General features: G+C 34.3%; 1 protein-coding gene across 2 annotated transcripts in view; it reads left to right on the top strand.

Annotated features, from left to right (window-relative positions):
• The first annotated feature begins 7684 nt into the window (after positions 1 to 7684).
• The window catches only part of LOC110994155 (sodium/calcium exchanger 3), a 71835-nt gene continuing 58759 nt past the window's right edge, over positions 7685 to 20760 (top strand). For both annotated transcript variants that reach the window (XM_045630103.1, XM_045630102.1), the window contains exon 1: positions 7685 to 9427. In XM_045630103.1, coding sequence (XP_045486059.1) covers positions 7773 to 9427 — 1655 coding nt within the window. In that variant the 5' untranslated portion in view covers positions 7685 to 7772. The remainder of the gene's footprint in view (positions 9428 to 20760) is intronic.

Raw genomic sequence — 20760 nt, 5'->3', positions numbered from 1 at the left:
GTCGTTATTGCGTGGGTGGAGGCAGCCATCAGATGACGTCATGGCACTGTGTGGTTTCATCGTGCGTGAAAAATGTTAATGTAATATGACATCATCCAATTTAGCGCCTGACCATACAAAATACACCTTATTTTGTATGGACACCTTGATATACAATATGATTTGCTGAAGGTCGTGAACTAATGGAATTTCTACTGCTTTGTCAAATTTCAGTACAGAGCAGGATTTCATTATTTCTGAAGTTAGTTAGTTGATGTCTTATAACCCCTAGGTGGGGCAGAGTCTACAGTGAGTCTCCATCGCGTTCCCAAGACCGAACGCGAATTTTGAAGAAATTCTAAAATGATTTCTAAAACAGTGGTTAGGGTTGAAGAAATTCTTGCTTTCTTTTTCTTTCTTTCTTGGATAAGCATCTTGCGATTCAGTTGTTGGCACAGTTCTTACATCAACGTCGGTTTTATCAAGCCATTTTCGCGCACTACGCAGAGAATCTCTCTCGATCTACCGATCAATCGTTTTTCTAAGCCTCTTCTCGGTATAGAAATCACGCGTTTGACGACAAAGTAAGTACACGTGATATCCTTCTATACCCCTCTTCCCTCTTGTGACATTTCATGAGTTTTTCCTAACCCCTCCTTCCCTTTCCAACCTCAGGTAATTAAATTGGACAGCCCCTAAAATACTCTTTCATTATATTTAAATGTGTTTTCGATCATAAAAAATAGTTTAGATTGGACTGAATTTTGGCAATTGACGGCAAACGGGCTTAAGTTTTACCGACATCGACACCTACGTTGTATAAAGTCGCAAGTGCGTTGTCAGTCTTTTACTAATTGGTACGGCCTTGATGGACGTCTAATTGGTTCGGAAATACTTCAGTGGGTTCCACATAGTGAGCGGCAAAAACTAAAGAGACAAGAGAACATATCTATAGACACGTTTATACCTAATTTTGCGCGGAGAACAGAACCCAATTTAGTCATAGACAAGGTTTGTCTGTTCATAGGACACTCAGGAAAGACTCAAGAAAACTAGTTTGACTTTGATAAAATAGAACAATGTGGAAGCATTGTGTACGTTTCATTCGATTTTATTACTTTCTAGTTGGAATTGATCTTTTTTTAAACTTTTCGATTTAATGAGAATTGAGAACCTTTAACCCGAGTTATTTTATTCGGAATTGATTGAAAATCGATTACTAAAGAGTTTATTGCCAGTTTTTCCCTTCCGTTCTACGCCCTTGATTTGAGAACTGGCAGTTAATGTAAAATTAGAAGCATTTATTGTATATTTCTTTTCTTTTTTTGACGTTCATAAGTGTACATTATGTTACCTATATGAATAAATGATTTTTAAATTTAAATTTGTATTAATTATCGCGATGACTAATTTAAAGGCAGTAGTGATTAGAAAGAATCATGAATATGCATCTCGAAGTGAGTTATTAGAGCTAAAATCCATACTAATATTTCTGAGAGGAAATATTTGTATGTAAGTATGTTTGTAAGGAATTGCCTCGAAAAGTATTGAAATGGAATTTAAAAATTCTTTCACTATTTGAAGACTAGATTAATATAGGATATTTTAATTGAAAGAAAAAAAGGTACCCTACACAAAGTACAATAATGTTACGCAAGATGTAGAAAAATGCCCATGAAGTATGTTTCAACACATGTGCGATCAAGATCAAATGGTTATGCATCTCTTCAATTCGATGTAAAATTATGCGTAGTTTTGTCAAAAGATGGCACCACATGCTGTTGGCATCCGTTTAATTAATTAATTTATTTTTATTCGACAACTTGTCCGATATTTTATTACTTATTCTGCTATTCGGTCCGTTGAGGAATCGACCAAAAAAGAGATAACTACATCGATCTTGATTTATAAGTGGTGTAACTACCAGAACTTTGTTTGATATATTTCGATATTCATAATTGTGTTTCTGTATAGATGTACATAGTTTAGCAGGTACTATAAAACCTGGTAAAGTAAATATCGCTTTACCTAAATGCAACTGAAAGAGAAAACATTTTCAGCTTCGCAATTTTCCGAATAAGCTTTGGAAAACGTTCCCATTCAGATACGATATTCATTCGATGGTATAATATAAGTGTTTCATATATTATGCTTTTATAAACGCTTGTATATAAATAAATGGCAGATGGAAAAAAGGGCGAATAAGTGAAAAGGGCCACCAGGAAAGAAAGTTTTGCACGATGGACTGACAAACTTAAGAAAGTTGGTGGACAAGATTGGGAGAAAATGCTAAAGATAGACTGAGATGGAGACAATTAGAAGAGAACTTTACTCTGTAAGACGTTCTTAAAAAAAATAATTTGTATTTATTATAAAGTGTATGTGTTTATTTTGTAAATGTTTCAAGGAATAAATGAGGCTTAATTATAATAAGAATAGGAAATAGTTATACGTTAATCTGATCTTCCGTATTAACGTATAACTATTTCCTATTTTGCAAAACTACAAAAAAGAAATGTTTTTTTAATTTACTTATAACATTTATTTTCTTTTTCAGGGTGTCGGAATTTGTGACGGTGTTCGCACCCATCGTAAAATTTTACTCTCATCACCTAACCTAACGCGTCAAAAGAAGTATAACTCCAACAAACTGGTTACATGGATCCATTGGCTAATGTCAAGCTATTCTATAGACTTTAGGCCGGTAACGAACCCGCGAGCGTTTTGTCATTGAATGTCCATGGGCGATATAGCTTAACAGAGCTTCATTGCCTATTTCAGTTGTGACAGTTGTGTCTGACACGCTCGTGCGGAGTTTAATCAATTGTATCTCCCAAAATATAGCCAAAGTATATATTTGGAAAATGGGAAAACGTTTATGGGAAAATCGGACAACTTGTGTGACAAATGTGCGCACTTTACGAGCGCTCCGTGTAATATCGACGTTTTGAAGCACCCTCTATAGTCAGTACACGCCCTATATCACTCGTTCAGATGGTATGTACGGGCTGTGCTTAAAATCTTTTGCGCCAATAAAATAATATTCCCCTCCTTTTCATCTTCTACTATAATTTTTTTTGGTTTTAAAAATTATGGACCCTGGTCTATTATGGCAGTGTATTTATATCTTGCATTCTGTGTAACCAACCACGAAAAGTTGCTCTAAGTTCTCAATTTCCTCTAAAACACTATTATAACTGTCGCATTTCGCTTGACATCAATAAATAGCTTATACGATGGATTACTAGAAAATGTAAAAATTTAGTTTTTCTAAACCTCAGGGAGCAATTTAGCAAATTGCAACCGATAAACGATTTAAGAATCGATACCCGTCCCCGGACGAGTGAAGTGCATTTTGTTCTATTATGCATTTTGTGGCATAGTAGGGCAATAATCAATACGATTCTTTGAACCTGGGTTTGGTGATAATTTTGATGATGTAATGTGTCGTTAATTTTTGTTGACATCTTATTTTCTCTAATCGTTAATAGTATGTGGGTTGTAAATCGTATGTCTTGGGTTCGATTCTAAACAATAAGTTTCAAGAAAATATTATTGAAATACACACACACGTGTAGGCTATTAAATGAAGTAGGTCATGTAAATAATAAACTAATAAGATGTGAAAAATCTATGTAATTATATAGCGTCTCCTATAAACGTCTTTACATAATATAATCTAGTTTAATTAATAAAGGCTTTTCTTATGACGTGACCCCCAAAATTTGACTAACAGTAACAGTTTCTTACCCGTAACTAAACTTTACTATTATAACGACATTATGTAAAATCTTCTATTATGTTACATAATAAAATTAATGATATTTGCATGCCGATTTATATATGGCGGATTGTGCGGATTTTTATAATAATTGTATCCTAATTGTACGACTCTTAGCAAATAAACGATTTTATTTCATTTCAAAACTATAAATCTAATAGTAGAAATGATAGAAGTGGTAAGAATTAAAATACGTATATAGGTTAAATTCCAAGTAACATAAAATTACCCTATCCAATTAGAGAGTTATTCCTCTAGCGATTTGAATGCGAAATGCAAGCCAAAGCACAATTTTCTAACGGGTGAGCCACCAGCAAAAAAATGTTAAACTGCAAAATCCTCTGCTAAAAGTCTATAGACTTGAATTGCGGTTTTAAAATATTTTAAGTTCAAATAAAACAAATTTTATTCGCGTGCTCTGCCAGTAAGCTGGCAGGATGATGGAGATTGAGATATTTTCGACACAAGTTTACAGCTCTTTGTTTTGACAATTCATTTTTAAATTACTAAATTACGAACTGAACTTAATAATTTATTTTTTTCTGCATTTACTCAACATGGCAGATACAGGGGAGATGCCTTGTACCTGGTTAAGTACCTCACCAAATATGAATCCCATATATATGGCCGCTCGTCAAGGTTATAGGATCTGATTAGTAGAAAAAAAGTGCGTACAAAGTACATGTGTCAGAAGTGAAACTTCTTAGTAAATTAATTAATACTTAGGCAACATCCATGTATTTGTATATCTAAATTCACACTGTGAACTGTGAAAATCTGCATTTACTGCACAAAACGTTGTGCGACAGAATTGCCATCTAAACTTTTTAATATGTAACAACTAAACAAATACATCAATAGCGTATATTCTTTTTCTCGATCTCCCTTTCTCACTCTCCAATCGATCTCAATCGCTCGCTCTCCTTTTTTCGGACATAAACGCTGCACACCTTAATGTCGTTCCGTAAAAATTGTACCCATCAGAGAGCGCGCTATAATTTTTTAAGTTTGACACGCAGAGTTTTTTGAGCGGTGACAAAGTTTACTTCGAATTATCTACTCACTCACTCACTGGGCTATGCAACCAAAAAAGTGTCACCATAGCCTCCGAAATGAAAATCTTCCAGCGCTCTCTATTCTGTTCCAGCTCCCACCAATGCTGGTTTACAACTGCATCAGGTCCAGGTGAATTAGTCTAAATGAATTTTAATTAAATTCATCAAACATAACATCACATTAGTCATACTATAGTAGATCCTCATTCCCGTTATAACTATATATTTCATTAGAAAACATAGCTTACTTAACAGAACACAAAATATAATATGGCAGAGATTATCTCTTTGTATCTGCGTGTGGTGTGTGCAAATCGGTTTGATTCAGTGACATTATATTTCTGACAATTTTCACAAAAATTCCAAGAAGAATTTAATGTCTATCTTTTATTTTAATATGCAGGAAACCGAACAAATTATAAATGTTTATTCATTTTGAACTTAATCCTCATAAGTTATACTTTAAGTCATACGAAAATAATTCTAAGTTTTTATAAATAGCCCAGACAGTGTCGGTGATATTCATGAGATGAGCACTTACATCAGTTGTTTGCTGTGCCATTAGACAAGCACAGCTGACGGCATTACGTTTCGAAATTAAGCGGAAATTCTACGCTTACATTTTACAATTACTTAGCAGAAATGTTGCTCTATGATTTTTGAAAGACTCTCGCCCGAGATGAAGTTTTGTAGGAGGTTTTATTTAAATTCGAAGATTTTAGGTGGGCTGAAAAGTTAGTAGGCTAAGAGTGTATCAATTCTTAAAAGGCCGGCAACGCACTCACGAGCCTTCTGGTATTGAGTATCCATAGGCGGCAGTATCACTTAACATTAGGTGATCCGGCCCGTATGCCCAATGTTCTATAAAACTAAATAAATCAGTGGCGCTACAACCTCTTTAGGTTTTGGCCTCAGGTTTCTGAATCTGTTTCATGATCATTTTTAAATCTAATAGGCAAGTAGGTGATCAGCCTCTAGTGCCTGACACACGTCGTCGACTTTTTGGGTCTAAGACAAGTCGGTTTCCTCACGATGTTTTCCTTCACCGTTCGAGCAAATTTTAAATGCGCACATATAAAGAAAGTCCATTGGTGCACAGCTTGGGATCGAACCTACGACCTCAGGTATGAGAGTCGCAGGCTGAAGCCACTAGGCCAACATTATTGAATTTGATTTGATTATTTCATATTCGAAAGCGATTTAAGGATTATAGCAGTCATACAATATGTCGATACCATTTTTATCGTAAGATTACTTTAGCTTAAAATAGGCTGAGTTTCGGCGATTACCTCTTCATCAGCGCTAAAAAAAATTTCCCACAACGTTTAATTTTCACCCCTCAACGTTCAACCCTTATTTTGTATTTGTTAATTATAAAATAGTGACTTGAACTCTGAGGTTTATATAGAGAAAAGTCACTGGAAAACCTAAAAAGTTTCATTCCGGAAAACGGAAAATAGTCTCTGGGGTAGCATAGCAAAATATTTCATGCTGGTATATACTAAAAACGTAGGTAGGTAAACATAAGTAAAATCACATTTAGGAGAAACGAAGTTCGCGGAGGCAGCTAGTATAATAATTAATAATATAATATATCGTTATAGCAACTAACTCTTTTCATTTACGTAAGTTAATTATAACCATGTTTTTAAAAAAATACACAAAATAATAGAAGCTTGTGTAACAATTTTTCAAATTCCGTCTTAAGTCTAAAAGATAATTTAAAATACTCTGGTATTCTTTATTAGATAATGGCTTTGTTATACCTCTTTTGTATATACAATAATTATCAATGAATTCTACAATTTATTATATTTTATATATGTAAGAGTTTAAGTTTAAGATCCTCTGTTTCCGGTGAAATAACTCGTGTTTCCGCTCGGTAATAGACTGATCGCTATATATATGTATATTATAGTAGTTTATTTTTTGTATAAGTAGGGAATAATTGTTTACTATGTTTTATATTTGAATGTGCATTCAATTTTTGGCTTTTGTGTATAATGTTATTGTGTAGATATTATATAATTAGTATCTTTTTATTTTTTTTATTTTTTATAGAAAAGGGGGCAAACGGGCAAGAGGCTCACCTGATGTTAAGTAATACCGCCGCCCATGGACACTCTCAATGCCAGAGGGCTCGCGAGTGCGTTGCCGGCCTTTTAATAATTGGTACGCTCTTTTCTTGAAGGACCCTAAGTCGAATTGGTTCGGAAATACGGGTTAAATATAAACTTCAAACGTGATCTACGGTATCTAGATACTCACTACGTAAAATTTAGTTCTTAGGCACTTTCTGACTCTAAAAATCAATAATGTTCTAGTGAATTTGATGGATCGCGATATTAATTTCATGTATTATATGTGTAGTGCAGGTTTTTAATATAATGAAATGTATTATAAGCAACGAGAAATTGTTTATTATCGTCGACGTTGAAACGCTAACAAGTCTCCGCTGCGAGCGTTATTTAGCTTCCTGTTTCCCGTCTTAATAGGCCACTTTATTCACGGCCAGACTTAATTAAGTCGTATATATTTAAAAAATCAAATTTGAGTTTAAACGTACTTTTTTAATACGACATAAGCCCAACTAACATTTACGGCTCTACAATTTTAAGAAACAAAGTGATACAACATTTCATATATGTTACGCAAAAAAACTCATTATTTTCACAAACTTTACGCACGTAGTTAACGCTACAAACACCGAGCGTACATAACGCTCGCATTAACCCAAACTAGAAACTAACTTATAATAAGTCGGCGAGATATCTTCGTCGCTAATAAGTTTTTTCCTCTCCCCACAGCGGTAATAAAACTTCATCAGTGCTACGTGAGGACGAACTCACAGTGGCTTACGAAGCCTTCAGTGAGAGGGAGCGAATTGGCGCGCGCTTCAGTCAGGCGCCGGCCTCAGGCAGCGTCGGTCGTGTCATGGATCGTGCAAGGTAAAGGGCATGCGGGCCGCGCTCGCCGCGCTGGCGGCTTGCTGCGTGGTAGCGAGCGCCGAGGTTCCCTCCGCGCGCCTCGCCCCGCGCAACACCACCGCCCATCACGTCCTTCAGTGCAGTGATGGGCTTGTGCTACCCGCCTGGCAACCTCTTGAAGATGTCCCAAACCTCGAACTCGCGATCCGCGGGTCCGTCTACTTCCTGTCACTACTCTATCTATTTATCGGCGTATCTATCGTCTCTGATCGCTTTATGGCAGCCATTGAAGTCATCACCTCCAGAGAGAAAGAAGTGCGCGTACGGCGTAATGGAAGTGATCAAATTATTGTCGTGCGCGTGTGGAATGAAACTGTAGCCAATTTAACTTTAATGGCACTTGGTTCGAGTGCGCCGGAAATATTATTGTCAGTCATCGAAATAGCTGGGAAAAACTTCGAAGCTGGTGACTTGGGGCCTGGCACAATTGTGGGATCAGCCGCGTATAATTTATTCGTTATCATCGCCATTTGCGTTTTTGTGATTCCGGACGGCGAAGTGAGAAAAATAAAACATCTGAGAGTGTTCTTGGTCACCGCGTCATGGTCCGTGTTTGCATATGTTTGGTTGTATTTAATTTTAGCGGTGATTTCACCAAGTGAAGTGGAAGTATGGGAAGGCTTTGTCACATTCCTTTTTTTCCCAGCCACAGTCTTAACAGCCTATATAGCTGACCGAAGGCTATTAGTCTACAAGTATTTGAAAAAGGGTTACCGTGTTAATGAACGAGGCGTGATCGTAGAAGTGGAAGGTGATGGCTCAGTTGAAATGGCCTTAAAACCCTGTGATTTTGGTGACGATGAAGAAGGCCGGGAACTTGAGAAATCTAGAAAAGAATACGTACAAGTGCTGCGTGATTTAAGAAAACAACACCCTGAAGAGGATTTAGAAACGGTTGAGCGAATGGCACTAGAAACATTAATGGCAAAAGGACCAAAATCTCGTGCATTTTACAGGGTGGCAGCTACGCGTAAAATGACCGGTGGTGGTGACTTTTCCAGAAAAATATCTGAAAGAGCACAGAGTGATTTGAGCGAAGTTAAAGCTGAGCTGCAACGTCGTGAGTCAAGTTCAGTGACTGCGGAGCCCAGAGGACCACATGTTCGCTTTGATCCCGATCATTATACGGTTCTGGAGAATTGTGGTTCGTTTGAAGTACGTGTGGTTCGCGGCGGCGATCTAAGCGGGGAAGTGACCGTTCAGTATACCACAGAGGATGGGACAGCGGAGGCTGGTTCAGATTATGTAGCTGCACAAGGATCACTCACATTCGGACATGGAGAAACTGAAAAGAAATTCTCTGTCCAAGTTATAGATGATGAAGTCTTTGAGGAGGATGAGCATTTTTTCGTTCGACTCAGCACTCCAAAGGGAGCTTGCTTGGCCTCGCCTTCGATGGCGACTGTGGTGATCCTAGACGATGATCATTCGGGTGTGTTTTCCTTTTCGCAAAGAGACTATGAATTGACAGAGTCGGTTGGGACGTATGAGTTAAAAGTGGTAAGGACTGCTGGCGCCAGAGGTCGTGTGCGGGTTCCGTATAACACAGAAGATGGTACTGCAAAGGCTGGTGCACAGTTCGAGGCATCTGAAGGACACATTATCTTTGAGAACAATGAAACTGAGTAAGTAGACATTAAGCATATGAAACATTTAATTAGTAATGTACGCGGAGTGCGTGATAACAACTCCGAGCAATGTAATGGGACAGTGCTTTTGACATAATTGTAAAATGTATTCAACTAATTTAATTGTGCGTGGTGCACAATTGTTAAATGTTGTAGCCTAATTGACATAAATTTTATCCTGACAAGCTTTTAGAAAATAATTATACATGCAGTAGTGAAAAGTATGTTTGGTTTCGACTTTAAAATGAGCGTACTAGTTTTAAAAAATAACAACGGTTATTAAGCCTTACTTTATTTTTTAATTATCATATTTTTTGAAATCCAATAATAATTCTCCGTTTCTTCAGTAAAAAAAAAGTATAAACCCTAAATTTAATAGCAAAATCGAGAATGGTTTCACGAATAATGTCGATAATTATGAATATTAATATCGGCAACTTAATTATTAATTAAAATGTGTTATTAAAATATTAATTCGACTAAGGGTCCTTCAAGAAAAGAGCGTACCAACTCTTAAAATGCCGACAACGCACTAGCGAGCCCTCTAGCATTGAGAGTGTCCAGGTGAGCCTCCTGCCGGTTTTCCCCCTGTTCTATAAAAAAAAAATAACTTACCGTATTTTTATATTGATTCCGTTGTCGTGATTCTTACTTACAAAACTTTATAATGATTAAATGTTACTATTACTAAATATACCTGTAAAATTCATTTTCAATTCCCAAACGATTCAAGCACGCCAGTCAGTTTCAACGCTACGTTTAATTTAAAATTACGATTTTCTGAGAAAGAATTAAAGCTATATTTCATATCTCGGTTCGCTAAAGCCGTGGTATTTGGGAAAATTCGTTGAGTCATACTTCCTTGGAACTTAATTAAAGTACTCCAATGTCTCATCTATCACTGCCCAAGTTACGGCGGCCTTCAATCGAGACTGATATATGATTTACACATATATTATAATCACATATATGATCAGGAAATCATATTGGTCTATGGGAATGGGAGTCTAATCTTTGTATATTGTATAAAAAACTTCTTAAAATGCTTCTAAATTTAAATTCACTGCCAGTTCTAAATCAAAGACGTGAACAGCGAACACGAAGAACTGGCAATAAAATGGCCGCCATTTTTCAATCGCCTGGATTTTGTTTTACATACATTTTTGTAAAATGTTTGACATTTTGAAGTAATTAATTATAATAACATGTTGACGTAACCCCTTAAATGGCAGACATATTCCTTGTGTGAGATTTTCAATGCACTTTCTATTACAAAGAAATTATTTATCACATTATTATACCATTTAATCACAAAATCTCTTAACACACGACCAAGGACATTATGATCCCTTTTAGAACATTACATTACGCATGGCTGGGTAAAACTACTTCGGTAAATCTATACATAAGGTTCATGAAAACTTACATAAGATAATTTAATTTATTACTTCTAAATTGTATTATTATCTGAACATGTTATTGACATCAAATTGGCTTGGTAAGTAACTAATGATTAATTGATCGACGTTCCGAAATATAAAAGTATAGTAAGTAAGTAAAAGTATAGTATAAGTATAAATATCAATCAATTTTCTTCGACTGCCTCACTATTTGTTACATTATGTTTCCCTACGTATAAAACGTCTAAGTTGAAACAAACAAATTAATATTTGTTAAAAGATATTATTGTTGTTGTTGAAAGTATTTGATTAAAATCTTAATATTAAAAATACAGTGGTGACGTTAGCTAATTATAAAAAAAAACATATATATCTATTGCGCCTCAGATTATATCCGTTTCTGTTATGATGTTTATTTAATAGACAGATAGGCCTTTCATCTTGTCGTAGATTTTTGTATATGTTACATTCGTCGCGATATTTTCGTTGACCGACCGAACGAGTGTTAACATAAAAAGTTCATTTGTATATGGCCGGGGATAGAACCTTCGACCTCAGGAATGAGTGTAGCTGATTATACAAAATTATTTGAGGCTGTTCTACTTATAATCTTTTAATAGGATTTGGTTAGATTATGTAAATTGATCACTTAGTCCAAAGTGTCGATAATTTGATCTTTGTAAAAATATGGATAATCCGCTGACATGCTACGTATGGCCTACATATGGCTTCCAAGAAACCATACCTATTTTTGGCATCTAATATAAGTGTAATTATAGTTCGGGCGACACATCAGCGCTATTGTACGAAGGCTAGAAAGGTGACATATTCTTAATTAAGCTTTTCGACGTAAATTCTTGGCAAGCCATTACTTTTATACAACCTGAGCACTTTAAAGGTATTCTACACTAACGTGGGTCACTGTAAATGTATTAAAATTTTTAATAACTTTCTATATGTATCAAATATCTATTTGCATTGGATTCGAAGGGTTAGCCCTGTCAACTACTTTTTTGCACTAGGTAGTGATACATACCTACATATACATTTGTGTAAAAGTTTTATAAAACCGTAGAAAGGCCAGCGACGCATTTGCAAGCTCCCCGGCTCTAACCATGGGCCGCATAATTCTGAGGATGATCCGTATGTCAACTACTTTTGCGCAAGTTCCTTGTCCCATAAAGATTTTGAACACAAAATAGAGTACAGCTAATAAATAAGTCGTCTCCTAACCAATCCAATGCAATAATGCCAAAGTTATCACAATTATTCTCACAGTTAGCGCAAATTGAATTTATCGGGTTCATTACAATACTGAGCGCTTATACAAACTAATGGAATACTTCAATTTAAAATTAAAGGTATTGAATGGATATTCATGAAGTCCTAGATACTCTACGGAAATAAAGGAAAAGTGCTGAGGTTTTCATTGCATTTTTCATTACCTGGATAATTCGTAATGATTCGGGTTTTATCGAACATAACACCAATTATAACAGGATGTTTTGATTGTTGTTTCAAATGTTAAATTTCAATTTTCTTTAGTTTTTTTAAATATATCTTTTTCTAGGTTATACTTACTTGTTTTCTGTTTCATAGATATTTTTTATATATGTAATGTATCTGTATGTAATCTATTCTAGCTTTCTGTATTTAAATACTTTAATACTTTGTGGAACCAGCTGCCCACTGAGGTATTTCCGAACTAATTCGACTTAGGGTCCTTCAAGGAAAGAGCGTACGAATTCTTAAAAGGCCGGCAATGCACTCGCGAGCCCTCTGGCATTGAAAGTGTCCATAGGCGGCGGTATCACTTAACATCAGGTGAGCCTCCTGCCCGTTTGCCCGCAGTTCTATTAAAAAAAACTTTTTACGCGAGTAAAAAGTATTTATGACTGTCTTGATATGCGAAGATTCTTCTGATTTGTATTTGATTTTAGTTAGTTTAGTTCTTCGTTCCTGTGCCTCCCTTCCTTAATCCTTAACCTACCCAATCAATGGTACATCTCTTATCGACGATAAATTTGGTTTAAATACAGGTTGTATTGGTTGTGGTTGTATGTTGTTGTGTCTTACACAATTATAATCTTATCTTATATCTTTAAACGAGCAATTCTTGTATATATATATATATATGTAATAATTGGAATCTCGGAATGGGCTCCAACAATTTTAATGAAATGTAGTATAGGGGGGTTTTCGGGGGCGATAAATCGATGTAGCTAGGAATCATTTCTAGTAAATTTTATTTGTGTTTTATCAACTTAAACATAGAATTGGTCGTTTAAAGACAGTCAAATAAAAACTTCAATATGAATATAATTATCTTTATTCGATAATTATATTAATATTTCATCATTTTATTAGTATGTAATTCGTACTTGAATAAAATTTCCAAAAAAAACACGATTTATAAAAAAAAATACCCAGCTAAGCTCGGTCATCCAAGTTCTGGGGGTTAATACAAGGTTGTGATTCATTCGCTGACTACTCTGTATTCACTTTAGGGTGCACTTAAATTTTAAAGTTCGTGCATTACGGGAGCTATTTTAAATACCCTCGCTAAATACCTCTTTTACATAGTTAGCGACATCCAAGCGGTTTTGTGGATAAACTTTCTCATATCTTGTCATACTTTAGTTTTTACTTGCATTTTATGTAAATTTATGAAACATTTTTGTTAGACGAAAATATTCTCGTGTTTTAGCTAATATTTAGTACTTCGTTAAATGTCATGAACCTTGCAGTCGTTTGCCTTTGGTTTTTATATTTCGGTATCCATTTTGGTCTTACTATATATTATATATACTTACTGTACTGAAATAAGTTGTCTCTGTCATTTAACCTCACTTTTACACCATCACACAACAGTCAATTTAAGTGTCTCTCAGTTAATTGTATTGAATATTTTTTCTTTTTGTAATTTTTTAATTGGTTAAACATTGTGTATTCTTAGCTATATTACGAAGTAAATAGAAAAATTATGAAATATTTATTACTATTACTTAGAAGCTACTGCTTCGTTGTATTTCAAGACAATGTAATGTAAAAGGAGGCAAACGGACAGAAGGCTTAATGTTTAGTGATACTGCCCATGGACACTCACAATCTGTCAATATTGCCGTCTATTACACTTGTATCTTCAGATTACAATCTAGTAGTTCTTATCTAAACACAGCTGTGAAAATATCATTAATCGAATTTCAAATTAAGAACCCTACCTTTGAACAGCCAACAACTTTTCGAGAAACGCGTAGCGAATAACTTATTTCTTCGTTTGGAAATGGTACTATTTCTTTTTAGACTATATAAAATGAAAGAGACGACTTTTGTTCGGAAAATGGGAGAAAACAGGAATGTCTTAGGGTAAGATTATGAGTCGAAACTTAGTGTTAAGTATACTAGAACACGTTTTCACAAAGGGAGCAAAACTTAGCACTTTCTTTAGTTTTCGACTTAAAGTCTTTTCAAAGTACAGATACTGATCATATACTTAAATCAATGTATGCCCAGTTGGAGATTATCAGGATTTGATACATTAAATGTGAAATATTGAATGAAAAATATTAAATTAACACGCGTTTATATATACGCGATCTATAATAAATCTAGATGTTTTTTAAATTGAGTTTAAATCTGTTTTATTAAGATCTCGGCTATACACCCGCTAGCACCCGGCGTTGCAGGTGTCCATGGGCGGCAGTTAGAACCTTATTCAAAGGGCGTGGTCGTTTGCCTCCAATGCAATAAAAAAGTCAATTGCTATATATATCATTATATTGTTAACGCAAGATATTTATATTAATACAGAGACATAATTAGTCGATAATTAGTCGCGATGAAGCGGTTCGACTATTCATTTATGTATGTGTAAGAACTAAAACAACGCGTATGTGTAAAACTATACAAGATAATATACATACACATCAATTAAATTAGAACATATGCAAGTTTGGAATGGAACCACAAAGTAAAATTAACAACAACTAAAACTACAATCAAATCTGTTACGACAACATCGAACTATTCATATTTGGTCGTAAAAACCGATAGTCGTAAAAGCCGATGACGTTGTTATTAAGTACGTAATACAATAGAATTCAGCCGGGACCTTTGATTTTGCTCAATATAACCGGTATGTTGTTCTAAACGCTGTATTCGAAAATGGTTTTGACTGTAAATATGAAATTACACCTCAAACCCTTGCTGTTATATATGTATGGGTTAAAAAAATCTATAAATTACGCGTGCAAATACTTTATAATACGCACAGCTGTATAATAAATTACCCACAAAAATTTGATTCATTCAAATGGAAGATAAATGAATATGTTAGACAATATTACTTTTAAATTATTTTCTTATAATCGTTTTTAATTCATATATTTCTTTGATTACTTATACTTTAAGTTTACTGCATGTACGGCTATCGTTTTATTGTAATTTTTTTAACTACTCTAATGTACGGGCCGCACCACTGTTTTCATGTCACTACTACTACAGCTACTCGCGCGGCCCACATACATATGAGTGGTTAAGAACAACTACAATATAATATTAATCCAAATAAAAAAAAAGTCACTTACATGTGACAAATACTTTTGTCACATGTAAAGTTAGGTCTAAAGACTTTATTTCTCTGTGAATAAAGAAATTTTAAACTTTTGAATATTCTATGAAAGAGGACTTTGCACTTGTGTATTAAATTGGACATGGGGTATGATATATCAATAAATCAAACCAATTGTATCCAGAATGCAGCAACCAAGACATAAGTTGTCGAAGACGTAAGCGTTTGGGCGAATTCTTAACGAGTTTGACCTACTTCCGCTAACGTATTAAGGACAAACCAATCCTTATATTATGTAACCAGATAGTTGGCAAAAAATTCTAGGTGAATTATTTGCTTTTTAGATTTGTGTTATGTATTGATAATAAGCCTTCGAGCTGTTATACTCTTATACCTAATGTAATGTATGTAATTACATTTAAAACAGTAGAAGAAAAATAGTCTATAATTTTATTTATTAATAAAAGCTTCCCCCTCATTGCATTTGCAGACTAATACATTGATTGACACAAGAATAATAAATAAAAATTTTAATGTCACAAGCAGTTATGGGCAAACAAAACTAACCCGAAAACAAAAAAAAAAAATAAACCAATAAATTAAATTATAAAATCTAAAGGACAATAGATTTCAAAGAATAACTATGAATATTAATATCTCAAACCAAGATATCGACATGTGCGGTTAGGCCTACTGAAGCTACCTTCTAAAACTACACCATGATAAACTTAAACTGTATAGCTTATTAAAAAAAATATTTTTGAAGATCTGTAATTGGCCCACAGTGTTATATATATCATCATCTATTTCTGTATTGTGCTGTGAATCTTCTGAATAAATAAATAAATAAATAAAAATTAATCTGCTAATTTTGCATATTAAGTAAAGATTCTTCGTTTTAGTTAATAATTAGCAAAGTTTGTGTAGTAGTATCTCGAAACTTCTAAGATAACATGAAGCTAAACTTTATATTTAATTCTAAGAAATTCTGAACGAACGAAAGGAACTGGCAAGAAGATTTCCACCGCTCGTTAAATTTGCCAACAATTAAAAAAATATTTGATATAATGAAATATTTATCTGGTATCAGCAAAGTAAATGAGAATATAACATCAGATTACTTTTGCTTAAGTAAACGACATGACGCGAACAAGCCAAGATCACATCTAGACGTTTCTCTGAATAACAAAATATATTTCATTTTCACCGAATTTCTCTTGATATCCGTCGAAGCTCGCAAAATTTGAGCAAATTCTACATTCATAACCTTTGAGCCGTTTCATTACGCATCCGAAACATGTCTTATTTCGGAAACTCGCTATATCAATCCAATCTCCAGCGACAATGGACCTTTTTGGTATAAAATACGAGGACACTTTATACAATGGTTTTGAAATAAAATGGAAGGTAATATTTTTATCAGTCTGAAAAGGGTTATAGGATTATTGAATTAGTAAATTGAAAAATATTGATAACATTTCACGTACTAACAATGGTAGGTTATTACGATAAAACGCAAGAATTTCTCAAATTTATTCTGTCAAAATGTGAATATTAAGAAACAGTATTTAATATTTATGTTAGATAAAACCGTCGAAGAAACAATAACTAAATAATAGAAAAGAAAAGCCGCTTAATGAATATAAGAAAACGTATATTCTAAGTTTGTGCTAGACAAATGATAGTCAAGTTTAAATTTTAGAATCACGCTGATAGAAGTAAATGCAAATTAATGCAACTTCTCTTAGTATTCAATCTGGTCGTCAAAGAATTAGTCGTTCAAGATATTTTTGAAAAAGCTTGACCAAAACTACAGGACGAAAACGTTTGTTGAAGCATTAATAATTCTTCGATAAAAATCCACGATTCAACACAAACGACGCAGCCGCCATCTTTTCCTAACAATGTTTTCCTGCCTTCCATAGAAGACAGAAGCTCAATTGAGCCGGCGCTCGAACCAGCGACTTTAGTGATTCAAATTCAAAATCACTTATTCATATTGGTAACACAATGTACTTATGAACGTCAAAAAATAAATATATATGTAATGCGTCTAATATTAAATTTATTGCCATTTCTCAAATCAAGGGCGTAGAACGGAAGAGAAGAACTGGCAATAAACTCTCCCATTTTTAATCGCCAAGTTTTTTGCTGCAACCATTACACGAGGTTCCACATGACATTTTAAGTAATTCATAAAATAAATCAAAAACAAAGATTTGTCCCTCCTCCTTTGCGACTCCAGAGAGGTCATGGTGAATTAGGAGCACTTACATTCTCGTGGGAACAACATTACGAGAGGCACCAGCTGAAGATACTAGGCCACCGATTTCACTACATGTGACCGGATGGAAAATATTGACAAGTAATAATGTCAATGCCAAAGCAGCCTCACAAATGAGGTTCTATTAAAACGACGAAGTTAATCCGTTTAGAAGATTGTCGGTGATCCAGTTACAGGGTCGTCTTGATCGTGTTAGTTATAACCTGATTATTGTAACATGCTATATAATGTGTGGTCTATAAAAAACACCCTGTGAACGCCCACGTTCATGCAGATGGTTCAAATAATATTTTTTTTGTTGTTTTGGAATGTTTTCAAGGAAAAATGTAAAGTCAATAAATTAGGGTATTTAATTTTGTATGTTTAGTAAAATCACATTTATTGAAGGGGAACTTCTTTAGGCGCATAAGAGTATTTTTTTACGAATGAAACGTCACTAAAATGCGCAGCGTTTTTGTCGAAGAAAAGGAGAGAGTGATTGAGAGAGGGAGAGAGAGAGAAAGGGAGGTCAAAAAAACCGCTATTAGTGAATGTATTCGTTTCGTTACATATCACAACTTTAGATGGAAATTCTGTCGCATTTAATGTCTAGTGTAGTAAACGCAGATACATAGAGTAAACAAATTAAAGCGATTGAAAGTATGAGTATAATCAAACCGCAAAAGATAACATACAGTTTAAACTTCCTTAAAGAGATCCCTTTCTAATCAAAATGTATCCGAGACTTACAAGTTATAATAAAGAGACTGGGTAAGGACAACTTCTAACTCAATTATGATAGAGGATAACTTTCAGTTCCTCAATTCGGTCATTTAAGGATAATTATACGGTTTTGATGAATATATATTTTGATGTATAAGAAGACTAGACATCCAGACATTTTTTATTTGTCAGAATAATATAATAATATTTATATCATTAGATAGCCGCAGGAACGCGACAAATGCATATAAAAGTAGTTTCTAAAGTTCCTTTTTATGTTGCTTAACGTTAGGCTGCCTAATAACTGACTGGGTAGTCCATTTATTAGCCGCGGCAGCAAATACATTACGGTTTCTCACCATATATGTTGTTTGTTCTCAATGTACAGAGGTGAACTTGCTGTACGTCATTCTATAACCATATGTAGGTAAAACTTTAATACGTGGGTAACACTGAAAATATTTAGAACTGGCCAGTTAGAAACATTGCTAATGAAAACTTTTTTGGATTTTCAATTTTAGAACTCTTTGGTAACCTAATGTAGGATATTACTTTCATTTGTCATTTGTTTTTGTGAATTGGCGGCAAATCTAAAATTCTTGTTACTTGAAAATTAACCTAACGCGAGAAAATTTTTAGTCTATGATTTATTATGACTTTCCTTGTGCGCTTACTTAATAACAAAGCTATGATAGGCTGCGATTAGCATTTTCTAATCAAGCTCCATCTAGTGTCACTATTTACAATTGGTTTAACGAGTTTAGGCGTAGCAAACTCAATGATGAACCGCGTGACGGACGTCCTATAACAGCGACTACTGAAGATCATCATCATCATTGCTATGATGTTATCTTGGGACTAGTGCTGGGCAGGCTACTTCAAATTAATTTGCTATATTTGTTTTAAATATTGTAGAATTGTTTGATGATTTGCTTTTTTTAAAAAGAGTACCGAGAGTTTTTTTACGCCGGCTTTTTCTCTCGGCTTGAATTTAATGACGTGGAATAAGTGATACCATCATGATCCTATGTTCCAAAATAAACGCATTTTATTTTTTATTTATTTATTTGCATGATAGAGGAAGAAGAGTAATCTATCAGCAGACACGGGCAAGCCTAGGCATACCTACTGACTCATAAGTCAAGTTCAAAAAATATTAGACCATCAAGTTCGATAGATATTAAAACTAAGAGACCATCTCTTCAGTAATAGTATCTTTTGTATATATGTTCTCCTGTAAGTGACTACTGTCTGTTATGAGAATAAATAAAATGTCTTTTAAATTAAAATAAATATTATTATTAGGTGGCTTTCAACTACATAATACAAAGCAGTGTTGGCCTAGTGGCTTCAGCGTGCGACTCTCATCCCTGAGTCATCATGAGTCTCATACAAAAAGTCAACGACGTGTGTCAGGCACTGGAAGCTGATCACCTATTTGCCTATTAGATTTAAAAATGATCATGAAACAGATTCAGAAATTCAAGGCCAAGACCTGAAGCGGTTGTAGCGCCACTGATTTTATTTTTCAACTACATATTAGCCAAAGGTGAAATTCAACAAATCCTGTTCATACCAAAAAAAGTCATGGGAAATAACAATAATAGTATCCTTGATGTCTGTCTAATAAACTAATGTATGCGATATTAATGTTGGCTAAATAACTATGATTGTATTAATAGTGTAGGTCGAATCAACACATCTACGAGTCACAATATTTGCTTTGGCAATATTACAGTTCACGCGAGAGACTATTCATAGAAATATATAGTTATATATACAACTTCTATCCCTTTCTAATCATTTGTTTTTATATTACGCAAAAAGAGACAAGTAGGTGACTAATAAATTATTTCAACAGTGCAATGTAGATACGAAGTTTCGTGTTCCATTAGCAAATGTCTTATGACAGCAGTGAAAGACGTTTATACTTCCATGACGTTTATAATTGAAAGTATGGTAAACTTATATTAGTAGCTTAAGTAAATGTTCACTAACTAGGACTATCTTTGAGAGCCGTTGGTAGCATTTATCACTAATAAACTGTTTGTCTAAAAATTTTATAACTGAAATTTAACAATTAAAAGAATTTATTCTGCAGGGTCACAGTTTTCATAAATATAGCTGTCTTCAAATAAGGGTGATATATATATCTAATGCTCCAATTTCACTAAGTGGCGAGGATATTTATGTATCATTCAGTATGATAATAAAGTATGGCTAAACTAACTAAAAATGTACGTTTTACGTTACGTACTCTTCTACCCCACAAAAGCTTAATACAAACAATATTCCTCCACAATAACCAAATTACGTAATATCCGTTCGTATCGGATATGGCGTGTGTATATACGCCAGTGTTCTTAAGATAAGT

This window comes from Pieris rapae, chromosome 11 (genome assembly GCF_905147795.1).
Source record: "Pieris rapae chromosome 11, ilPieRapa1.1, whole genome shotgun sequence".
Classification (NCBI taxonomy): domain Eukaryota; kingdom Metazoa; phylum Arthropoda; class Insecta; order Lepidoptera; family Pieridae; genus Pieris; species Pieris rapae.
The sequence above is the reverse complement of the archived record's forward strand: the minus strand, read 5'-3'. Positions and strand labels throughout refer to the sequence as shown.